This window comes from Zonotrichia albicollis, chromosome 17, assembly GCF_047830755.1.
Source record: "Zonotrichia albicollis isolate bZonAlb1 chromosome 17, bZonAlb1.hap1, whole genome shotgun sequence".
NCBI lineage: Eukaryota > Metazoa > Chordata > Aves > Passeriformes > Passerellidae > Zonotrichia > Zonotrichia albicollis.
Window position 1 is genome coordinate 11764109 of NC_133835.1, and position 25368 is coordinate 11789476.

The window sequence follows — 25368 nt, forward strand, 5'->3', positions numbered from 1 at the left end:
TCATGTGAGCAGGAGACTGAACAGCTACCCAAAGGCATCTCCTGTTTGTTTTATTAATTATTGACTTCAAGATAAAAGCTGTGAGACCTCACACATGGCCAGGATCCCACTGTGGCATTTGCTTTATAAACTCAGGTCAGGAAAATGGTGATCTCCATCTCAGAGATTATTTGCAATCTAAGAAAAGATCAAGAGGTAGATACAGAGGAAGACAAGTGCACAATTGAACCAGTGTTAGTTAATAAGTAAGAACAAAACAATTCACATTTAGTTTGAAGCTTGTTTTTATTTGAAGACATTTATTTCTGTCACATCCTGACAGAACTAATAGTAATTCATCACATGTACCCCTGGAAAGGAGCAGGATGTCTGATACCTGACAGACATCCATCACTTTGCCACAGGTTATACACAAGTCCTCAACAGAGGACTACAATAGAGAATATATCTCACATCAGAATTTGAGGAAATAGTTCTGAGCAGTATTCCCCTCCTTTTATAAGCTTTGATCAAGGAGACTCAAGAAATATGTTCTACCACGCTTTGATTTCACTTGAGGGCTTTTTGTTATTTAAATAGTGAATAAAGATGACAGGCAAATAGTCTAATTAGCACAAATATCTTGTTTCCTGAAACTTCAGGCAATTTTTAAACATCTCTTGCTCAGTGTTATTATGAAGTTCTCCATTCCCAACCCTGTGCTAGTGTGGGTCTTTTGTCTGACACAAAGACACTTTGCCTTTCCATTTCTGGAAGGAAACACGGCATTCCCACCTGCAGCATCCCTGCCCTCCCACGTGGCAGGGCAGGGGCAGTGGGACCCTGATGCCCCCACATTCCAGAGGGTCAGTGCATTCTGCTGGGCTAAGGCACATCTGCTGGGAGTCACTCAATCCCCCTTTGCAAAGCTCAAGGGTCAAAGCAGATTCCATTTCACTTGGTGGCTCCATGCAAGGGCAAGTCCCCCACCTGTTGGGAAATCCATCAGGGCTCTTACTAAACCTCACGTGTTTTGGTTCTCTGTCAAAATCATAATATTCTCTTCTCCTGCAAAGATACAACAATCACCAGTACAGAGCACAAACAACCTCTGTGGATCAGTAGGACTTTATGACAAGAAGATTATTATATTTGGCTAAGAATATGCCAAAATGAATCATGAAAAATTTTATTAATGCATAAAAGCCATCACTGCTGGACTGCCCTCAGCCTGAAGCGTGAGGTGACAGTCCTCGCAGCAACAAGAGCCTGTGGTAATTGAAGTCTGAAAATATTCCACACAACAGCTGAAATACCAATTTATATTTAAAGAATATATTGAATTACCACAGATCACACACAAAGGGGGACTAGAACTTATGTATTTTGTTGCTGAACTTTTAGCTCAGCATTTTACAAAAGGCCATCTAGTTTTAACCTAGATAAGTTGGAAAGATTATTCAACTAATGTCTTCCCTGGAAGTCTGCAGCTCTGGTGCTAATAAGGGAATTTAATTAGATGGACAAGTCTTGACAGCAATCCGTTTCCAATACATTTAGTATTGGAATAGGTCTGGGAGTTCCAAGATTTGTGGAAGAAATTCACTACTCATGTTAATGTGGAAAAATATCTGAAAGGTTTGACTAACCAAGATGTAGGCTCTTGTTTTTCTGACTTTATTTGCGACACACATCACATTACCAACAGATGAAGCCCCTCCTCCAAATGCACCACTATAAAGTTCGAGCAGAACTGATTTTTCTCTCTCTGTGTTGGTAAATCTCATTAATTCCCTGGAAATCAGCTGAGGACAACAGCCCATCCAGCATTGCTTCCACATGGGACACCCAGAGTTCCACCTCCCTCCAGCAGCACCCAAAGCCCCAGGGCAGAGCAGTTGAGCAGAAGGGCTCGGTACAACCACAAAACAGGATCCCATTTAAGTTATTTACAACAAAAAAATACATGCACACAGACAAAAGGCACAGAATTAAAAAATGCACAAAGACAGTACTTCCCAAAATTGCAGAGGGAACCAGCCTGCCAGCAGGCTGATGAAGCACCTGAGATAAAGTAGCACAATCAATAACAAAGCTGCACCTTTAAAACCAGCGAGTGCAACGCGATCAATTCATATCGCGGCGAATAAAAGTAGCGCAATAAAAATCTGCAACTACAAGGAGCTAATTTAATGATACTTTATCAAGTGCTCACATTTCCAACCACTGCTGTTCACGGCAGAATGAAGCCTGTGTAAAAATATGTCATGAGTCAATATGGCATTCTGCTGAAGAGAAAAGACCCACATCATTAAAATCTTAAATAAGCTTTCATTAAGTAAAATACATGAAATTAGCTCTTTCAAAAGAATTTAATTAGTCAACACATGCAGGTTGCACTCACAATCTGCCATTGTGGTCTTTTAAGCCGTTCCTTTTCTTAAAGCTTTGCCAGAAGAAGGGTATTTTGTAATTGTTATTATTTTTATAATATGGTGGGAAGGCACAGTTTCTGTATGAAAAGGACAAAGTATCCCTTGCAAGCAGCAAGACACATTTTCACTGCTGCTCTGCATAGAGCACTGCCTTGTTAAGGCAATTTCAATCATTTTACGCATCTTCATTAAGTCACAGATACGGTTCAGCTTTTCACAGAGAAAAACCTCAGCAGCTGCAGAAAAAAGGAGGGACAACAGATTCTTAAACAGAAAAGAGAAATTACCAGTTATCTAGCTTGAAATGAAGCCTCTGGGAAGCCCCATCTGCAGTCTCAGTCATTACAAATCACAACAATTACGTGAGCTCTCAGCCCATATATAAAATTTCAATACCTACGAAGAGCTGCAATACTGCAACGTCCACAACACAGAAACACTGCCAGCTCATTTTGCCAGGCTCTAGGCTACTTGTAACACCCAGAGAAGATGAATCAATAAAATGTTATCAGTAAAACAGTTTGATTCCTGCACAGTTAAGCGCACGGCCACTTCTATATTTCAATCCCCTCAGGTCAATATAATTTTACACAGTTACCCAATTCTCAGCAGTGAAATGATCCTGGTAGATGGTTCAGATATTCTAAAGCACTTATTTCTACATGGGGGGGAAAAGAAAAAAAGGACCAAAAAAAGAGAATCTTTTGTTTCCTATCTGGTTCAAAGTTGAGTTTTCAGACCAGTTTTAAAATGCAACTCTTTACGCCAGCTCCAGCAAATTAAGTCACTCTGAACAGTTCCCTCAGCCAAATCCTGGGTGTCCCGTTCCCCCAGTGCTTAAACAGGTGTTTGGGAACAAAAACAAGTCAAATCTGGAATTGGCCTTTCAGTTGAACCAAATCTGAGACATTTTGAAAGAAGATGTAATTTCTGCCTACTCAAGAAAATGAGCCCATTTAAGCAAATTGAACTATTCACCAATAAATTCTGCTAGGTTAGTCACCACAAGGGCTGAAGAAACTCTAAATGCTGCTGACAAAGACTAACTGCACAGTTAATACAACATTTTGCCTCAAATCCAGATAATTCTTCATGCATACTCTGAACTTCCAGCTTCCCACCTGGGTCTGCAATGAAATAATGCCTCAGGTTAATCTTATACCTCCAGAGAGCTGCAGTTTTGCATAAATAAGAGCAACAAGTGTGCTTCCAAACCCAAGGAAAAACATAATCACGTCTAATAAACTCCAGTGCTCTAGAGACAGGGAATTCTCACAAGCAATCTCTTTTTAGATACAAATCCACCTTCCTTGCCATAACTTGACAACATCCTAATGAAATAGAATAAACCTGTTATTGGACCAGCCACGGACATTGTGAAGTCAAGGGCAACTGATTCCAGCTGGACAGGACCTTAGTCCCAAAAAACCCCCTGAATTTTATTTCTTCACTACCAATTTCATCGCATTTGTCTGCTTCATTAACTCCTGCACGACAGACACCACCAGTGCACTCAAAGGCAGAAAGTACTTTTTGGGATTTTTTATTGTAATAAAAGACTGTTTATTCCCATATTCAGTTCTCAGAAAAAGAAATGAACATTTTAATAACAAGAAGATCCATAAAGCACCATCTTCTCTCCTGTCTCAGCTCTTTTAAAAAACTTACTTAATCTTTAATACTTAAAGGATGGTGGAAATATCTGAGGAACAAAGTTCCCTGGTTTATATGGTGCAATTCCCTTGCCACATATGTCTTATTGGGAAATTACATGGATTTCCCAAATACTGGCACTAAATTTTTACTATTTTAAAAATTAGCATGAAAGGCCAAATTGCTAAGAAATAAAGCACACAAATTTATGGAAAGACAAAGCTGCACTAACCCATTAATTTTTATATTTTGTTATATCACCAAAACTGTTCTCATTACTTTCTTCTGAACAAGTTTCATAATTGCAAAATTCTCCGGCAGTAAAACTTAAGTGATCTCCGTACTCTGCTTTCCTCCTAAATAATGAGCCAACCACCACAGACACACACAGGGGGAAGAAGCCTGTCTATTTTACTAGAAGACTGAGCTCATGAAAATCCAACTGCATCAATCCTTCTTTTATTATTCTTTCAAACTCCCCAAATCAAATAACTTTCTTGAGCTTGGCTAGAGCCTTCTGAATAGAAATTCCACTGGGGAAAGAGGTTTTAGATTAACAGCACAATACATTCAGAAATCAATAGATAAACCCTCTGTGCAGCAGCTCTACCAAAGTCCATGAGACTGAACTAGGGCTCAGAAAATAGAAAAAACCACTCAGAAACAAATTTCCTGATCTGCCCACTTTTGTTTTTGCACTGAAACCAGCAACATGAACTTCACCTCTTTATCAAACCCAGAAAATTGTTGCCTGATGTTCTGAATCAAAAATACTTTTTATTTGCAAAAATATATTATTCTTTGTATTAAAACCAGAGGGTTTGTTTGGTGCTGCCTTTCTTTTAATTTTTAGACTACAGAGATAAAGCTGAAAGGCAATAATGCACCTCCAAGATAACCAGATGTGGGGTGCCCATCATGATACAATGCAAGCCCCTTAAAGGTGTAAAACAATGTGACTGGAAGTCAGGTGAGGGAGAAGTGAAGCTTCCAAACTCATGGTGAAAATTCCTTAAGCCTGGTCTCACCTTCAGTCCAACACCTGGCTTGGGCAGGATCAGCTTTGACTCTATGCTGGAAGCAGGATGATTTTACTTGATCTGTTTGACCTTTTCTTTCCTCATAATCAGTTGTTTTCTCCCTTTGCCAGGGTCCCTTTTGCAATCAGGAGGATTGGAGGGGAAAGGGTAAATCAGAGCAAGAGCAGGACTTGGCCAAAGACAACTGGACCAATTTCACTGCGAGCTGCAGTCCTGGAGCCCAACTGCAGAGCACAGCAAAGCTGGCTCTGCTCTGGAAATACACAAAGCCAGCAGCTGCCTGAGAACAGAAAACAGAAAACCTGCTCCTGCCTCTGCCCATGTGCCTGCTAGAGCAGCCACAGGCACCCCAGCTCTGAGGGGCGTGAGCAGGGCACCCCAGCTCTGAGGGACAGGAGCAGGGCACCCCAGCTCTGAGAAGAGTGAGCAGGGCACCCCAGCTCTGAGGGACGTGAGCAGAGCACCCCAGCTCTGAGGGACGTGAGCAGGGCACCCCAGCTTTGAGAGGTGTGAGCAGGGCACCCCAGCTCTGAGGGACGTGAGCAGGGCACCCCAGCTCTGAGGGACGTGAGCAGGGCATCCCAGCTCTGAGGGGTGAGTGTGAGCAGGGCACCCCAGCTCTGAGGGGCGTGAGCAGGGCACCCCAGCTCTGAGAGGTGTGAGCAGGGCACAGCTCACCACAAAGAGCATCTCCCCACTACTCCCCCTTGGTTCAGCTCCAAACCTGCTCACATTAGATGAGAAATGTACCTAGACACAAAGGGAAGTGGATTTCCCCAAATTTTGGTAAGCTGGAACAGCTCTGATGGCACAAGCTCCTTGCCTCGCTGGCGCTCCTGTTGTGTTATACTCATTAAACCCCGCATTTGTTATTTATTATCCTGCATTTCTGTAAGGCAAATCTAAAGAAACGTTGCCATGACAAACACAGTGGAGTTTCCATACTAATCTGACCCCCATGATGTCCCTTCCCTCCATTAACAGAGCCCCACTTTAGTGTATCTCAACAAGACAATCAAAATATTTCCAGTCCTGCTGCCGTGAGCCTCACAAAGGGGCTGAGCGCCAAATCCAAAACTCCTTTGCAGCAAAGCAGAAGAGCTTCACACACAGCCAGACCTCTCAGATGCCATGGGCTAGGATACCATGTTATAAGGCTGTAAAACTATGGCCTGTGGCTCCAGTCCAGCCTGCAGAGTAATTTAATCTAACTCACAAAGAAATGAGGAAAATGGCCTCTGCTGTGCTGAATCAGCAGTGCTGGAAGCCGTGCCACCCTCGATCAGCTCGTAAGAGAGTGCTTTGTCCACCGTGCCAACTCTGTGTAGAGCAGCTATTGGGCAGAAGAAAGGACCAGCAGGAATATTATGTGCCAGATTTTCAGTAGATGTAAGTCAGAATACTCCCAATGACTTAAGGAGCTGCACCGATTTACATCATTTCAGGATTATCAGGATTTACATCCACTGGAAGTTTCACTTCTCTTTTTTTTTGTCCTTTAATTAAAAGAATGGTATGGACTTGGCAGCAGTACCCCCTTCAAGAGACTAAGATTTGGGAAGGATCCTGAAAAAGTTTTAGGCTCAGGGAATGGCTATAAGCCATTTTTATTTTAAAAAGATACAGTGGCCAAATTGAAATTCACAGGATGTATATAAATCCTGATCTATTCATGAGCAATATACATAAGCATATATTTTCACTCGTTATACTGGAGCTCCCTAAATATAACAATGGCAAAAGAACAGCAATAAATGAAAACTTTGTTCATTCAATCTGGTTATATATCACAAAAAACTATCAGCACAGATGTTATCCCTATTTATGAGTCGCAACCAGCGCCAAAACAAATGCCATGTATTACTTAATTTTTTTTCTCCTAACTGCAAGTGCCAAAAAAATGACTGCCACTGGGATTAGGAAAAAACACACAAGTGGAAAAAAACCAGGAGGTACTGCTCCTGAGGACGCAAGCCAACTAGGCAAAGCTTGGTTTGCTCTGATTTCCAAATAAACCCTGAACAAGCACTACATTTCTTGTGACCTCAGAGCAGTTTCTGTGCTCATCTGCTCACCTCTCAAAGCCAGATCCATCATAAACTTTAGAAAACCGGCCTGAAACCACCCTCAGAAACGTGCACACATCTCATTTGTTACCTACAGGTGACCGTGGTGGGAGAGAACAGAAGGAAAGTGGGAATCTGGTGCCTGAGATCCCGAGATAGGAACAAATTTGATGCTTTAAAACCAAAAGTGAGCAGGACCTGTAGGTGTGGCAATGGGCAGAACTGCACACAGCTGCTCTGGAAGCTTTTCTGTGGCACAGTGACCCACTCCCAGCCCAGCTGAGCCTCAGAAAGACTTAAAAATAGGCTCAGAAATAAACAGGCCACTGTTACCAGTGCAGTTCAGCTGATATTACACAAGAACTTAAAAATAAACTGCTCCAAAAGCCATCTCAGGAAACAAAAACTCAAGGCAAAAGGCCTCTGCATTGAAGGAATGCAGCCTCATTCCATCACATCTTTTTCACTACTCACCTCAGAACAGGTCAGTTTTAAATCTCCTTCCTCCAATGAGGCCAATTTAAATGTGTTCTTCAAAGGCTTCTGCAATTTTAGGAGTATTAAATTTTATACCTCCTAAGCTATTTATTAGGTGAGGAAGAACTTAATTGACATTCACTAGATATTAACTTTTTTTGAGTTACAGATTTTGATATATAACCTTGAGTTTTTTTCTTTATTTTTTGCTGTTGGATTTGTTGGTTTGTTTGGTTTCTTTTGTTTTTCGTTTTCCAGGACAGCTCTCCTAAGAACAGGTTTCTCAGTGTGTGGATTCCCTATAAATTTCTCCATCCAAGAACTGCAATAAAAGATTGCTCATAAGGGACCCAATGGAGATTAAAGGTCAAAAAAACCACTCAGACTGTTAATAAACTGTTGTAGAAATACTGTCTTTGTTTTAAGTCTCCATAATTTCTACCACTTCCAGACCCAACATGAACCCTGGCCCAGCAGTTCTTGGAGTCACCAGGGCTCCAAGCACCCACAACTCTTCATCCCACCAATCCTTATTTTAATTTTCTTTTTTTTTTTCCCCAAACAGCTCCACTCCACAGATGTCAAACTCTCCCTCTTACAGGTGCATTGCCAAAGGACACAATTGCTGCATTTACAGAGCTTTGCTTCATCACCACAGCTCTCAAGCAATGAAATTTGCTCTATTACTGCACAGGTAAAAAATTGGCTGTGCCACCACTGCTTGATTCTGCTGCTCTTTAGCAGGATACACCCAAAGCTGTCTCAATTCACAGCAGAAAGGGAAAATAAAACCTTGTTTTATTGAAAACACAGGAAGATTCATTCTGGTGAAACGCTTCATGTGCACCGATCTCTGCCAAAACAGCACCATAAATTCAGCACTCAGGAATGCCCACAGTGCCATGTCCTGGGCATTCAGTGAACAAGGTGGGGTTAAACCTCTGCTAACACCAACCCAGACTCTGCCAACTGCCCCTGCCCACACAGAGTTGCTGAGCCTGGAAATGCCCTCCGAGACCATCCACCACTCCCTGTCCCCAATGTCACATCCTCATGGCTTTAACTCCCCCTGGGATGGTGACTCCATCACTGCCCTGGGCAGCTGGGCCAGTCTTGAACAACCTCTTTGGTGAGGAAATTTTTATCCTGCCCAACCTAAATCTCCTCCCTTTCTTCTTGTCAGGAGGCCTCAAAACCACCCAGTATAACCAGAGTAGTTTGCTTGCTAGCACCCAGCCTTTTAACTTTGAATTTCTCTTATATCTGAGACTCCAGGCAAACAAAAAAAAAAAGAAGAAAAATCTTTCAGTAAACTTTGCACAGAGATAATCAATCTCCTATTCAGTTATTTGAACAGGCATCTAGAGTTTAGCGTTCCAGAGATCACTGAACTTCTCCTGATGAGGGTCTCTTCTGGCAGTTTGAAAAGAGGATGGGGAAATCTTTGGGTGCAATCCAAACATTTTTTTTATAGCTGCAATCCTTGAATATTTCATCACTTCAAATCTTGCCCTGACCTATAGTTTCTCCTTCATCCTATCAACCATACATATATTTTTCTTCATCCTCAACTTGTCCCTTCTGTCCACAGGCAAAGGAAAAATCCAAACATGAAAAATCCTCTTTTTTTAAAAATCGTGCCATTTATCCACATTGCTTTGGTCTCCACAGAGGACCAAAAGGAATCACTGAATCAATCAAAAAGTGTTCAGAAGCCCATAAAAAGAGGTAAATAAATGGAAGTTTATTTTCCAAAATAATTCAGGCACAAAATAAAAATATTTAAGGTTTATGGAGATGAGCAGAATAGTTGTCTTTCATGTGTAATTGCGTAAACCTGTTTTCAAGGGAGCAAAGCAACCAGCCAGCAACATCAGGCTCCTAAAAGTCAAGCAGCAGGGCACACAGAGTCTGAAACAATGACTTTTTCTGCCTGTCCAGAAAAGGATTTTCACTGGGAGCAAAATACTGGAAATTCTCTAGCCCAGCTCTTTTTCCCCTCTAGACTGAGATGCTCCAGAAGATTTCAGAAGAGAGAGTCTTTTCCTCCAGCACAGGAAGCAGCATCTGCCTTTCTTCAGCTACCAAAACACACAGGTGTGATGGGCAAAATTAAAGAGGGACACTAAACAGTGAAATATTTCAGTGTGGGCTAGGGCCTCCTAAAAAGCTCTGTGAATAACAGAGATCTATGAAAGCAGGCAGTGCAACACCCAGCAGGTCTGTGCAGGGTGAACACCGCGCTTTCCTCACCTTCCAGGATGGGCTGGGAAATGGGAGCACAGCAAAGTGGAAATGCCCAGCCATCAGTGGAAACAGATCACACCAGAGTGAATATTCCACATCCAGGTACAACCAACCCTGCTTTGGCTTTCATTGAATCCTGCTCTTCCAGCTCACCTTGGGATTACTAACAGCTCTGTCAATGAAAATGGCGTTCAAGGAGCAGACCTCCAGCATCCTGAGGAAAGCCAAGGTGAACATTTTGTCCTGTAGCCTGGACATTCCAACAGCAACAGCATTTTACTGAAATTCCTTTAACCTAGCCAAAATGGTGGAAATTCAACAGTCCCAATTCTTGTAATTCTCATAAAAGTCAGGAAAAGTACTGACAACTGAGGACATCTGGAATTGTGTTTCCACAGATCCCAAGAGACAACATCAAGACATTAAAGGCTCTGTTCACCAAGCCACCATTCCAATTTTAGTTACTGAAACAACTACCCAGAGCATGTTTTAATGGTGCATGGTCAGAGCAGAAGGCTCTATCACATGGGCTCTGCCACAGCCTGTTTTGAACTGGGTTTGTTCAATCCTTTATTAACAGAACAGATAAAGGAATGCAGCATATGCTGGTTACATCTGCAAACCATCCACAAGCAGGATGCAACTGCAACTCTGTTGGATGTCAAGATCAGAATTCAAAACAATCCAAACCAGTTAGATAAGGCTGATGATAAAACAAAAACAAGATGTAATTCAAGAGAAGAGGAGCAAGGTAACACGATTCAGCAGGATTAATCAACTACACATATAGAAAATGACTGGGTAGGTAGCAGTTCATCAAAAAACGATGTGGGAGGTTATACTGGATCACAAGCTGAACATGAGTCAACAGTATCATACTGCTAAGAAAAAAAGCAATCATCACATTAGATAAATCAAGTGGAGTGTTGCCTGCAAAACAGGCAGAGTAATATTCCCTGTCTGCTCAGCACTGTGAGACTTGGCTAGCAGCACCACATCAGCCTGGAGTGTCATGTTAGTAACAAAGAAAAGGGCTCAGAGGAGAAAGCCAAGCATGACACACAAAAGGCAACAAATGAGAGGTTCAGCCTACAGAACCTGAAAAAAACTAAATTCAATTGTGTTGGGGGGAGACAAAAAAAAATAAAAATCAGCAACTGTCCTGTGTGTCCATAATAAATGCAAACAAGGGTTAAATTGCATCAAGAGAGGTCCACTTAGAGGAAGGAAAGGGAAACGAAGTAATAGATTGGCTTTGGTCCCCAGCCATGGATCTGCAAGCCCACATCAGGGACACAAAGCTGCTACAAGGGAGCTGTGCCCTGGGGAAGGAGAATGCACCAGGAACCCTCCTGAGCTCCTCCATCCAGTTCTGAGCCCAGGGAACCCCAACACACAGGTCCAGGTGACACCACAAACAGCTCTTGGTGGCATTTATACAGAGGTATCTCCTCACCCCCACTGACTACAACAGGAACAAACAGGTTATTACATTTCCTACTTTAAACTCGTCCTGACTTGCACTTTATCACCTGTAATAACTTATTTATTTTCCACCATCTTACCAAGTTCACATGTTTTTCTTTCATATACCAATAATTCCAATATGCTTTTCTTGCTACATGGTGAAGTAACAGACATTTGTTTCAGTGACCTGCCTTTTATGATTCTCTAGACATGAACTGACAGAGGGAGTTGATACATAGCTCTGTATAGAACAATTCTTGTAATCTTGACTATTTATCTTTGGATAATTGCTACATTCATAATTATTTTAAAGACAATTCCTTTTAATAAGGATTGGAATTACTATGAGACAAACTCAGTGTAACAAAATTTGTGACTAACCTCTGAACTGCTAGGAAATTGTGATTTATAATAGGCATAGTAATAGCCTTTAATGACTGCAGTGCTTCTGGGTATCAATGAAAACAGACTGGCTCATTTCAAAGCAGAAAGGGCATCTATTTTACTTTTTCCTTCTCCATGGGTGGCCCATAATATCTTCAGGGTCCTTGGAGGAGCTTCCAACATCCCCACTGTGGGTTGCACACAGTGGCTGCCATTACCAGGCTGGTGTTAATGGGCTGCAGCTGATGAGCAGCACAACCAGCACAGCCCTGAGTTACTGCCACTGGCTCCCTGCTACAGAACAGTGGCACCAGAGTACTGAGGGCATGGCAAAAAAAAAAAAAAAAAATTATAAATTTGTATTGGAAGGGATTAGGAAAGGGGAACGCGGATGCTGCAGCCTGGGGTCACGAGGCATGGGGCTGCTGAGTGCTCCCAGTGACAGTGCAGCCCATATGCCAGAGCATTTGCCACTTCACGCTCCTTCTGTGCAACTGCAATCCAAAATTAATAAATAAATTAGGGATAATGAACATAAACAAGAGAAATCGCAAGCCTGTGGCAAAAAGAGATCTTGTTCAGCCCAAGCGTTTTTCATGTCGCAGAAAACTCGCTTAGGAAACAAACATCCTCCTGAAAGGAGCGAAGTAGCTGCCTATAAGACAAATATTTTGGGTTAAACAGTAGCTCCACGTGTTCTCTTTCATTCTACTAAAAACAAAGAAGAAACTGAGTGCTTTTTCAATGTAAGTGTTACATTTCCTTATGCCATGAGACAAACTATGCCTAGGTTAAGTCTGGACATTAATGGAAGCAAACAGCTGAATGCTGGTCCCTGGTGTTTTAATTATTCCCTCTTTAGAGGTTGTGCTTCCAAGAAATTAAAGAAACAATTTCCCAGTAAAGACCACGTTTTGCAGGCTGCTGCAATGCTTTTATTTAAAGCTGTGTGATTTGTGTTTGAAGCAAAGCCCAGTTCATCCCTCTGTCTGTTCACCTGCAGAGTCTCCCAGGGTCAGAGCCCAGTGGAGGCTGCAGAGCTGCTCAGCACAGGGACAGCCAAAGCAGCCTCCAGGACCAGATCCAGCTGGGTTCCAGGTATCTCCAAGAACAGAGACCTCATGGCATCTCTGAGGAACCTCCTCCAGTGTCTGACAACCCTCAGGCTCAAAGTTTCTTCCCACATTTAAGTGCAAGGTCCTGCATTTCAGTGTTAGCAGCATTTTGTCCTGCCCTTCCTCTGTGCACCTCATCTCAGCACATTCCCACAAGGAGTTTATATACAATCATCAAGTCTTCTCCAGGCTAAACTCTCATTTTATAAATACGAATAAATAAATACTAAAATAAAATATCTAAAATATATCATGGCATCCTGAGCAGTAAGAAAACCCTGCCGTGGCAGAACCAACACTTCTGGGTTTTACCTGGAAAAACAGCCCTGGGGGTCATGTAGGCACCAAAAGGAAAATGCAATGTGAAGCCAAATCCTCTCCAGAATCTTTGGCTAGGGCACAAAAGGTTTACATACACAAAAAGGGATACAGATCAATTCCATTGAGCCTGCAGAGGTTCCTCCTGCAGGGCTCCACACCAGCATCCTGGGGAAATCTGCCTGGAATCACAGCCACAGCTCATCCCAACCCCCTGCCAAAGCTGGCAAGGACTGGTCTTTGCTTTTCAAACACCACTGCCTGGTCTTAGTTACTACTTCCATTTGCTTGAAAATAAAAAATTCCACTTGATACAGCAATGGCCTTAATTCTGAATATTCCAGTAACCTCAAATCAAACAAACTCCCATCTTTCCCTATGTTACTCAAATTCATTCTATGAGAAACATTAAGCAGCAGATTTCCAATGAAATCCTATCCTCTGTAGTTTTAATCTCTTCTTGCCCTTCAAATAAGACTTTTAAGTATAATCTATATTGCTAAAATATTCTATGAGCTGTGCACATGGCCCGTGCTGCTGTGGAACCAAGTACTTCCCCAGCCTGAGTTTGCAATGAAATAAATTCCATCTAAAAAAAACATGAGACTCATTTCCAGGGTAGAAATCAAGGCAGAAGGAGGCCTGCACATAAATATCAATGAAATTAGGCAATGAGAACTGGCATTAGGTCAATGAAAATTAGGCAAGAAAATATTTCACTGCTAGAATAAATAAGTTTCAATTGCCACATGCAAAACCGTAATTTCCAGAATGCTTTCAGCATCTGCTCTGTGAGATCAGAGCTCATGAGCTCTGTCAGTGACAGTCAATTCCTGTACAAAGAACTGACTTTAAAATTAACATTTTCCAACCTTAAAGGTCCTAAAATGATCAGCTTAGTGCTCAAAACAACAGGTATTTCACAATAAATAACTAATTGATACTGTTCCAGACACAGCTTATTTCTTAAAAGCCTAAGCATAAATAAAGAAATGAATAAATTATTCAACAGAAATTGTTGTTTCATCTTCTTCCTTAATACCTATCTAGAATGCCTAATTTGAAGCAGCACAATTCTCTAACAGACAAATCCCTGAAAAAACAGAGAAGCTTCAAGTCTGTTGTTGGAGAAGCAGATTTATTCAGATAAAAATCAGTTAACTCCCCAGAACGCAGAGAAATGTAATTTTGCTTGGGTTTGAGGAATTTGGTTCAAAGCTCTGAACTAGAAAGCAATATATACAGTTATTAAACAGTGTAAGGGGATTAACTCTACAGAGTGTTATTGACTACTCCAGTCTCATTAACTGCAATTTTATTTAGATAAAAATGTCATCTTAAACATCATTTTTGTGTCAGAAGTTAGATCTGAAGAACAACATTAAAAATACATGGGCATCAGCAGTTCCCTGCTCTGCACAGCTCTTTCTGGGGTCTCCCCTGGAACTCAGGATGGAAATGATGGTTTTGATTTGCAACGAGCCCATCACGAGAAACTGCTCTTAGAAGAAGTTGTCCTGCAGAATGTGAGAAGTGCTTTCTGAGAGGCAGCTCCACTGGAGCTTGTGCACGCTGAACACAGAGAGCTGGTGCCTGCCTGCCCCCCTTTGCTCCAAGAAAGGAGTGAAGAGAGGTGAGGGTGAGTTCTGAGCTCCAGCGGCCGCTCTGCTGCTTTCAGATGTTATTAGGGAACTGTGAAGCTAATTACGTGTACAATAACTGCAGCAACTGCTTTTCATGCAGAATCACAGACCAGAAAATAATGAAAACACGAATGGAAAAGCCTCTCTGCTTTTTTCAGCTCTGAGCAGCTTGGAGAGGGCACTGGCTATTCCAGCTGCAGCAGAGCTGCTGCAAGCACCGAGCAACCCTAAGAGGTGCTCAACAAAATCATCAAACACCAGAACAAATCCAGCATTGCTCAGGCTCTTCCCTTCCCAAAAGCACCCTCAGGGCACACCAGAGGGCACCTGGACATGACTGTGGGCAGGGCAGCCTCAGGCATCCACACACCCTTCACAGCCTGTGGGAACCAGCTCCGGCCAAAACTGACAGCAGATGGGTACTGGGTATTTTCTGGACTCTAAAGCCAGGAAAAGTGGGAAGCCTGCACCATCTACAGTATTCTCCACTATCCCAGGGAGATTGTGGATGCTGGGTTTTTTTGGTCTATGCAGTCAATATTCTCTAAACAGCATTCACAGCCTTCCCTAAGTTTTAATATTGGATGTGGTAAGGGCTAAAAAGGATGGAGGTTTTGAAATCTCAGTGGAGAGAACAAAAAGCTTTAGACCATGAAGAATATCCTATCTCTTAAAAACTTACAAGAGATTATCTCTACAGTGAATTCTCAAAAAAAAAAAAAGTGGTATTCCAATAAAGCTTTTATGTATTTTTTTTTAACCAAAAATCATGCTAGTAAAAAAATCCTAGAATAGAAGCAATTACATTTTTATGCATTTGTATGAGCTTGGCTAACTTTGGTTTCATACACTTGCTGAAGCAGAACATGCTGGCAGAGTTTATTCATCTCCTCATATGAAAATAAAGCGTGTTGCCACACACTTGTCCCCTGCCCACACCAGAGAAGTTCCCCTGCTCCATCAGCACAGGCAGTGCTCAGGCTGGGCACAGAAACACAAATCACGAAGGAATGCACAGAAAACACAACAAAGTGGCTCTACCTCTCATCTGCTCGTGTTGTCTGCTCTGAGTTGTTTTGTTCAGGTGTGTTTGAGAGGTGCTGGAGCCCTGGTGGGGCCACACTGGAGGAATAATGCATTCAGCACCCTGATGCCACCCCACCCACTCCCAGTCACCACAGCCTCATGGCGTGCCAATTAAACCTCAACTCCTAATTCTGAAAAACATCCTTTCTTAATAATCATAATCTTAAAAAACACTACAAAAAAATCCAAAAGGGCACAAAGCCAATAGCAAGAGTATCATACTGCTCACCACTTTCAGCATCCTTCTCTCCCTCCTTCCCCAAGAGGCCGCTGGTCCTCATCGCTCCCAAACACTGAGTTGACATCAGGAATCATCCCCTGGGACACTGCTGAACTGCTTCCGTGCAGCCCCACACGGCCCCGCTCCCCACCCCTCAGGACCAATGTTCTCACCACGTTAAGTTAGCATAAATAATTAACAAAGAGGAAAAGATCCCCGTGCCACAATCGTCCTCTGCCATACTGCAGACATGGACATCTTTCCCTTAGGCTAAAGAAGAAAATACTTAACGAAGCTATCTTAAACATTACCATGCATCAATGATCAAGACTAAGTTTATTATCCTGCAAACAAAAACAAAGACAAAAAAGTATAACAGATTACACCCCAGTAGCTTTCATTAAGAGATGCAGTGATGGCATTTCTGAGGAAGGCACTGGCTCCACAAATCACCTCAGCCACCACCCCATCATCAGGCCACAGTGTTGGCAGTGATGTGCAGCCGGTGGTATTTGTGGCACTACTGGGGAAAACTATTTTAAGTCTAATTAACATGAAATTTTTAGAATGCAGATGCTTTTCATTTATACATAAAACAAAATGCCGTGACATTTCTCCCATCCATTTATCATAAACAAGTTAATTACTGTGTAACAAATAGCTCCTGCTAGAATCTGTATGTTTTGAGCATGTTAGAGAGCTGACTCAGGCAAATAAGATGAACCACAAAGTAGTAGCTAATAGCTTACGGCATACTTATAATAAAACAATGACTCTGTAAAAGCTCTTGTTGTCAAATTAAGGCTAAGCTATTTCCATTGGAATAAACCAATTATAAGCAGTGATTATCTGTTTAACTTGATTCAAACCTAGAATACTATAAACACTTTCATTTTGATGCATTCATAACAGTGCATACATTTGAGAGCTGGATCTTGCTAAGCTTAAAAGGGAAATGCTCGGTTTATTTATTGCCACAGAGAACCATGAACATCCGAATTTCTCCATGGTGTGGAGGAATTTCACCACCATGCTGAGAGCTGCATGCTCCTTGATTTCTGATGGACAAACCTTCAGGGATAAACTGTCCCAGGACTGCCCACCTCTCCTTCCTAAGGACAAGGTGAGCATTATCCATAAAAACCTCATGTTCACTCTCTGAAATCCCCCAAGAGCCACCCAAGCTACAGACACGCTTCTTCCAGCCCCCAGATTCCAGGAAAGCACTGACAGGTGAATTTCTGCCTACTTACTTTCTTTTTTTTTTTTTTTTTTTTTTTCTTTAATTCAGGCAAACAGTCCCATTTGGCCTGCAGATGAATTACTGAATGCTGATGAATAAGATGGTGGTAGCTGCTGGCAGCAGAGCTTTGCGTGGTAAGATGGTGTGAAATAGTACATATGTCAATCTATCAAACATGATAATGTAAGCAATCTGAACCCATTTTTGGTCTGAACTATTGTACAATACTTCACCCAGATGGAAGAAAGAGATAAACATTTTATGCTTCAGACACATCAAGTGCTAGGAAGTAAAATTAAACCTAAACTGGAAAACTACCAATTTTACATGCTAGAGTATATATAAAGAACAACACAAGCATGAAGAATTTTCTTGCCCATTATTGTATAAATTAATTAGATATATTTGCTTTCCATGATAAACAACAGCATGTATTTGACTATAGATTAAAAGGTGCAAAGATGATAGTTTACTTATTAGCAAACACAGCACTTGCACTTTTTTTCTTCCTTCTTTTGTTGAGAAAATGCTTTTAAATCATGGAACCTGTGACAACGCCATCAGGCCATGAATCTTACAAGTGGGGCATGGATACATAATGTCCCCAGGGTGAGTTCAGCCCTAAATCAGAGGCAGGGTTGCCATGACTAATGTAAAACTACAACTGGTCCCTAACGGATAAAATCAAATAGAAATATATTTTCATTCAAATCAACTTGACAGCCTGTGTAAATATAATTCATATTTAAAAATTATCAGTTAAGCCAGAAATGAAATGACAGCCACTGTGCTTGCTCTCAAAGTCACAGCCACCCAATGCCTCTGAGCAGACCCTTCTGCTCCATCCCTGTTGTTCACCTCCATAAACACAGCACCATTTATCAAGCACTAAACTGCAAAAAAAAAAACACTCTTCTGAGCAAATATATTTATGACACAGGCTTTCTACAGTACTCAGAGAACATTTTTTATCAAATAATTTGCAAAGCTAAAAGAGCATGAAATCTACCCAGTTTCCAGACTGACCTGTAAAGCCGCCTTCACATTTGGCAAAAATTGCTACAAAGTGTGTAAACTATTGGTATTTGGTCTCTTTAGGGTTGCATAATCTTGAGCTTGTCCATCCCAATTCCCTCACTGGTTACCCTTCAAACTAAAAATAAACTCCCCAAGGTCTACTAATTAATGCCAGGCCAATCAAGAGAATTCCTGAACAGCAACACTAAGACAACTGGGCACAGAAACAAAAGTGATTGCCAGCTCATGCAGAGCAAGAATGTCCAGTCCTGGATTCTGCTGAAGCCAGAGAGAACACTGACAACTCTCCCTCTCTTCTGAGAAAAATCAAAGTAACAGAGCAGGTGTTTGGTCTGGAGGAAGACAGAAATCCCAGCTTTCTGGCACAGAGACATGCATGCAAGCAAAATGTGCTCAGGAAAACACTGAAAAATACAGTTATAAAGCCTGGAATAGAGCACCAAGTCCTGATGTGCTCCCCAGCTTCCTGGGCTGCTGTAGGATTCTGATCTTCAAAAATTCTCTTGGAATAAAGTATTTTTCTGTGCCATGCAAATATAAAGTTTAATTATTTTTAACTTGAAAAGGAGACAGAGCAATACACAGGATAATCTACTGTTATTTGGATTATGAAGACATCTTAGAGTTTACAAGCACAAAAGTGGTTATAATCCTGCAATTACTATAAAGCTAATTGGTAGTTTCTTTTTGCCTGTGTTTTCATGTTGTCAGTGGGGCAGTAATGAAAATGAATGCCACATTTGTGAACAGAATGTCTGTAGGCTTGTTTACCACATTTCCAACAACAACGTCTGCTTTATCATCCATTTCAAAGCAGAGATAATTTAGGGATCTTTGAATTTCATACATAAAAATACTTGCTAAAATATCAGATGCAGAGTTCCTTCAGACAGGGTGGGAGTGGGAGACTCAAGAGTGAAGTGATGACCTCGCATGGTGTAACAAACAATCCACCTGAAGCAGACAGCAGCGGACTTGGAATGATTCATCTGTATTCAAAACTGTGCTCAGGTAAACCACTTAGTGTTTCATCCTCCTACAAACATAATTCTGCAGACAATTTCACCATCAAAACCAGCATCTTTAAGCCTCCTTTCACCTCCTGAAAATACAGTTATTGCAGAAGCTATTAAGCTTTTTATTCCACTTACCTTTGAGTAACTTCTGCCCTTCCACGATATTCTGGGAGATGAATGCTGTGTAGTCTTGTTCTGAGAAGCCAGGCTTGCATGTGGGTCTAACTGTAAGATCCCCATTGTGTGCCTGCAAAAACAAAACAAGGAAAATGCACACCATGACTTTTGTCATTTGGGAAAACGTTTTGCACCCAGTGATGAAGTGTTTAGGCATGAGCAAACCTGAACAGTAACGCAGTGTGCAAGTAGAAGTTGCTTGTGTTAGAGTGCCTATCTGTTGGAGTGGATCCATACTGTAGCTGCAAAAAATAAAATGGGCCAGCAATAGTTGCCTGACTACAAGAGAGCATTGTCTGTAGGAAGGCTGGGATACTGGGCACTGTCAGAAGAGGGGAGGAAACAAAGAGCAGCAATTCATCAAGGCGCTGTGCTCGCACTGGAGACACGCAAAGGCCTGATGTTGCAACCTCCAACCCACCGAGGTCTGCTACTGAGAAACTGGGCAGACCCCAGCATGGAAGGGGGAGAAACCCAGGAGCCTGCGACCAGGTGAGGACACCCTTCCTTCCCCTTCACCCTTGCAGCAGCATCCCAGGCTCTGCCTGCTGCAGCCTCTGGGACACTCCAGGCTCTGCTCTTGCCCCGGCAGTGGGAAGGAATTGAGGGATTCCCAGTTAAAAACGTGACAATGCACAGAATCATGCACAACGTGCCAGCACCCGGGGGGGACACAGCCAACAAAACACTCAGCTGCAACTTTGGACTGAGCAGAGGATCCAGCCCCCGCCACAGGGACGGGGCAGCCCAGCCACAGCAGCCCGGGCTCCTTGGGACTCCCCGGCAGGGAAGGTCCCAGACCCCGGCTCCAGAGGAACTCGCTGACAGCACACAAGCCCGTGATTTATGCGTGCGGAGTGCCAGGTGATTTACGCACTAACAAGTGCTGGTGGCAGGGGATTTCTAACGCGCCGGGGCTGTCGGCAGAGCCAGCCAGAGCATCGCTTAGCGATGCTGCCGGCACCTCCGCCGCCTCCAGAGCCGGCAGCGCCGGCTGCAGCCGGGGGAGCGGGAGCGGCGCCTCCCCGCAAAGTGCAACTCCGGGCGGGCACCTGCCTCCCCGGGGAGCACCGCAACCCCCGCAGCCCCAGACTGCGCTGCGCCGGAGACACAGAAACCAACAGCAGAGAAGGAAGGGTCCTTTCGGATGAGCTTAGCAAGCAGAACACAAGCCAATGTACTCGGCTTAAAATCACGCTCGGGAGACGGATGCCAGCTACTGCATGGGAAGCGCAAGGAAGCGGCGGCTCTGTTGGACTCTGACCGCGGCTGGCAAGATGTTGCCATTAGGAAACATTTCAAAGGGTATCACCGAGGATAGCGGGCTTCCAATCTGAAATCGCCCCGTTATTAGAGCGGCGCTCGCTAGACGACAGCGCATCGAGGCTATTCCTGGGCACCCACCAGCCTCCACGAGGCTCGGGGCATCCTCACTGGTTCTACTTGGCACCGAGGGATTGAGGCAGAAAAATAAGCGGCTCTTGTTCCCGCAGCCAGCCCAGCCCGAAAGCCAGCAGCCGCCCGGCTCGCTCGGTAACACTGCAGCCACGCGTTCGGGCGCTTGTTGATGTTCTCCAGAAACCCTTCAATTTCAGGCGCCGTGGGAATAAAACCCTAAAAACCCCAAACTTTCCGAGCATCACCACCGGGCCCGCTCGGTTGGGTTTATGGGCTTGTAAAAATAAAAGTTCGGGGCTGCAGCGGGCGCGGGCTCCGCGGGGCTCGGCAGGGAGCGCGGCCGCGGGGGCTCGGCGGGGCTCGGAGCGGCTCCGCGCCGGGACGCGCCGCTGCCCCCGAAGTTTCTCCGGCGAGGCGCAGCGCGGAGCGTACTCGTGCCGGCACCGCGGCGGCACCTGAGCGGCGGCTCAACAAAACAATTAAAAACTGCACAGCGGCGATTCGATTTTAAAAAAGGATGTGGGGAACGGCAGCGCGGCAGAAGCAGCGACAGGAGCTCCGCGCACCCACCACCATCACCCTCACTCCCCGAGCCCGAAGTTGCCGCGGCGGGCGCGGAGGAGCCGCGGCGGGGATGGCTCCGCGCCCGTTTGCACTTACCGCCGCCGAGCCCCAGACGGGCAGGAGGAGCAGCAGCAGCAGCCGCCGCCTCGGGCCGGCGCTCATGTCCGCGGCGGGCGGATCGGAGCGGATGGGAGCGGTGCCGTGCAGCGAGGAGCGGAGCGGAGCCGGCCAGGTCCCGCGGCCGCTCCGGGCTGCAGGTGAAGCGCCCGCCGCGCGCCGCCGCCGCGCCCCGCCCCGCGCGCGCGGGCACGCGCCGCTTAAAGCGACAGGCGCCGCCCCGCCGCGGGGGGAGCGGGGATGAAGGTGATGATGATGATGATGGAGATGGAGGGGGAAAGGGGTTCGGCGGCGCTGCCGCTTCCTCTCTCAGTGCCCTGCCGAGCTCCGCGATCCGCGGGAGCCTCGTCTGTCCGGAGAAGAAACTTACGCGTCCAAATTGTCGCGAAAATCTGGTGCGTTCCTGGGAAGGAAGCCCAAACCAGCCGGCACATGCAGGAAGATCGTGAGTTCACATCACAGAGCACGCTGCTGATGATGCCAAGGCTGTGGTTTGATGCCCACCATTCCATGGGTTTGAAGATCTGTGCCCCTTCCAGCTCAGGTTCGGTGATTCCCTCATCATCATGTCCAACCACCGACCCAGCAGTGCCACTGTCACCCCCAAACCATCACCCAGCACCAGATCCAGACAGCTCTGAAACACCTCCAGAGATGGTGATTCCACCACCTCCTGGCAACCCATTCCAATGCCTGACCACCATAAAAGTGAAACTTTCCCCCATATATAATCTCAATCTCTCCTGTCTCAACCTAAGGTGATTTCCTCTAGCCCTCTTTTCATGTGCCCACAAGGGAGCAAGCAGCATATCCAGAGGAAAATTAACACAGCCCTGGAAATGTGCTTAGTGGGCAAAAAACTAACATGGCCAGGTGAAAACGAAGTGCATCCCATGAGAAAAATGTGTGTTCACAGAAAAAGATCTATGTCCAGGGGTTCATGAGTGTGTCATGTGAGGAGAGCAGAGACCAGGCTGCGAGGGAAAGAAACATGGCATGAGGGAGTAGTAGCAAATCTACAAAAATTACATACTGGGGAGGAAAAAACTGATATATCCAGAGATGAAAAACTCAGGACAGGGTAGAGAAATGGGTAGTGCCAGGATTGCCTCCTCAACCGTATCTGTGAACCAGCCTGAGCCTGGCCCTGCTTCTTTTAGAGGAAAATAGGCTTGTCAGGCCTAATCCACATCCACATCAGTAGCAGAGGAAACTAACTCCACTAAACTAGCAAATTTCTGGTGTAAAAATAAAGGCAGATCAACACAGGGTCAGAAAGTGAAACTTCACTCAGTTTCACAGAAAACTGAAAGCAGTGGTTTCAAGCAGAGTGTGGCTCCTGCTCTTCTACAGCCGGGCCCTGGCTCCCAAATCCCATCCTTTCCTTCAGCTCAAGGCCACAAATAGGAATTCCCAGGCACGAGTGTTTTGTGCTTATAAATCCGGCAGCAATTTGCATAAATAGATGCATATTATCTGATGTACGTGCAAAATCAGACATTGCAGCTGAAAAATCCGGCCATTAAACCATTCTGTGGGATTTGCACGTCTCCCAAGGAATGGGACACATAAATCCACTGGCTGCATCTTTGGCCATTGAGTAGATTTAATAGCATTGTGTTAACACCTAGAGACATTAGCAAAGAACTGAGGCCTCATTGTATTGAGCTCTGTGGACAAGAATAATGAAAAGATTGTTCCAACCCCACCAATTTACAGTCTCAGTGGATTATGGGGTTTATTTTGTTTTTAAACAAGTATTTCTGAGTTTGTTATATAACACTAAATAAATTCCATCATTGTATTGGATTTAATGTGGAGCCTTTTCTATGAACCACTTCCACAGAGGCAGAAATAGCTGAGTGACACTATCACAGCAAAAAAAAAAAAATAAAATCCTAATATATATTTTAAAAATCTGATTTTTTTTTCCTTTTATCTTTATCCTCAGTTTCAAAGTTTGGAGCAGATTGTTCCAGGTTTAAGGGCAGTATTTAAATAGAACTATAAGTACTCTGGAGAGTACTGAGGATATTTTGGATTTGGGGAACTACAATGTGGATGTTCTTTTTCAAATACCCATGGCCAGTTATTTTGACTTTTACTGGACTACAGCTGTTGCTGTGCAAGTGCTTGCTCTGCTTGATAACTTTGTTAATATGACAAGTTCTACAAGTATTATCAAAATAAGTCTGACACCACAACAGATTGTGAAGAAAAGGCAGAGCAGTAGTGAAAAAAAAAAAAAAAAGAATTCTTCAACATGTTTACAGTTGATTTCTAATCTGATGGCAAATTGATTTTTTTCCCAAACTAGTTTGCCATCCTGCTTTTCTAAGCTGTGGTAACAAACTGTGTGCTCAAGGAATGAGGCTGCAAGTGGAGTTGAATTTCAGTTGTATTTTCAGGAACAGTGGCCGGTGTGAAACAGCAGGTGCCTCCCAAACTGAGGAGTTTCCAGAAGGAGCAGAGAGAATCCAGATCCATATTCAGACAATGAAAATCTCTGGTTCATGTCTGTGGATGCTTTCATTCTACCAATTTACTTCAACTCTTAACACTTCAATTAATTTTGGAAGGAATTACAGTTTTTCTAACTGATTAGATGTTATTTTAACTATCTCCTTGTTTAGCAGCACCTCACATGAAGTGCTTATAAAATTTCTTCCTTCAGATCTTTAAGGAAAATTAAAAATATGCCTTTTAGATTTTTGTACCTTCAGAATTTTCCCCAAACTTTCAGATGGCAGGGTCTGAACATATGTTATTTGGGAGGGTTTTCTTCACTTGGAGCCTGCTGGGAGACTGGTTAGGAATTGGTGTTGTGGCACAAAAAGGAAATAGGAAGCTCCACCATCTAACACAGGGATGCTGCAAGATGCGGGGTTGGCGGGATAAGGACACTTAAGAATGTGCACATGCACAGTAAATCAGCTTGCTAAACACCTCAAGAGCAAAACTGCTGATCCTGGGAGGCAACTTGCTGTACTCACAACACCCAAGAGAATAAAAGGCTCATGGATGAGCCATCTCCAGAGCTGACTGTGCCAGGATAACGAGGAGAGCAGAGCACACGAGGGATTTTCCCCTCCTTGATGCACACGTGTAATTCCTGCTGACAGCAGTGGGACTTGCACAGCCACACCAAGGGGACAAGAGAACCCTGGGTGGTGGAGATGAGTATTGGATGTGAGCTGTGTGACCACGGAGAGGGAGCCAGGGAGAGGGAGGTGTGATCACTGAGGGACTGTACAACACACAATAAAATTGTCAAGCAGCCATCAAGTACGTGAAAGCATGGGAATAACAAATTAAATGGACAGGAGGTGAGAAAACAGAGTCTCAAGAGGCTTTTGCCTTCCTAGCTTAGGGCTGATATCTGAATTCCTTATCTGGGAAATATTCCCGCTGGCTTAACCCCTTTAATTCTCTGACAAGTAAATATTTCCCTGAACTCAAGTAAATAGCTGTGGCCCAGATGCCAAGGATAAAAAGTGGTTTCATTAAAAAGTGTGATAAACAAGAAGAAATTAAATTAATACAGTGTGCAGACCTTATTGTGAGTTTCTTCTGTATGATCTGGAGATTCTTACTTTTCAAGTAGGAGACAGCTGGGTGACCAGTGGTTTGGAGTCATTATTACTAATTTGGGCTTGTGTCAGAAGTAGTAACAAAAGACACAACA

The 25368-nt window shown here is 43.8% G+C and overlaps 1 protein-coding gene across 1 annotated transcript in view; it reads right to left on the reverse strand.

The window, feature by feature from the left end:
- CDH4 (cadherin 4) overlaps positions 1-21872 on the reverse strand; it is a 419518-nt gene extending 397646 nt beyond the window's left edge. Inside the window, exons 1-2 of the mRNA XM_074553930.1 lie at positions 21663-21872; positions 19563-19674 (exon numbers count right to left, since the gene is read on the reverse strand). Of these exons, the coding sequence (XP_074410031.1) occupies positions 19563-19674; positions 21663-21728 (178 nt within the window). The 5' untranslated portion in view covers positions 21729-21872. The remainder of the gene's footprint in view (positions 1-19562; positions 19675-21662) is intronic.
- Between the last annotated feature and the right edge of the window lie 3496 nt (positions 21873-25368).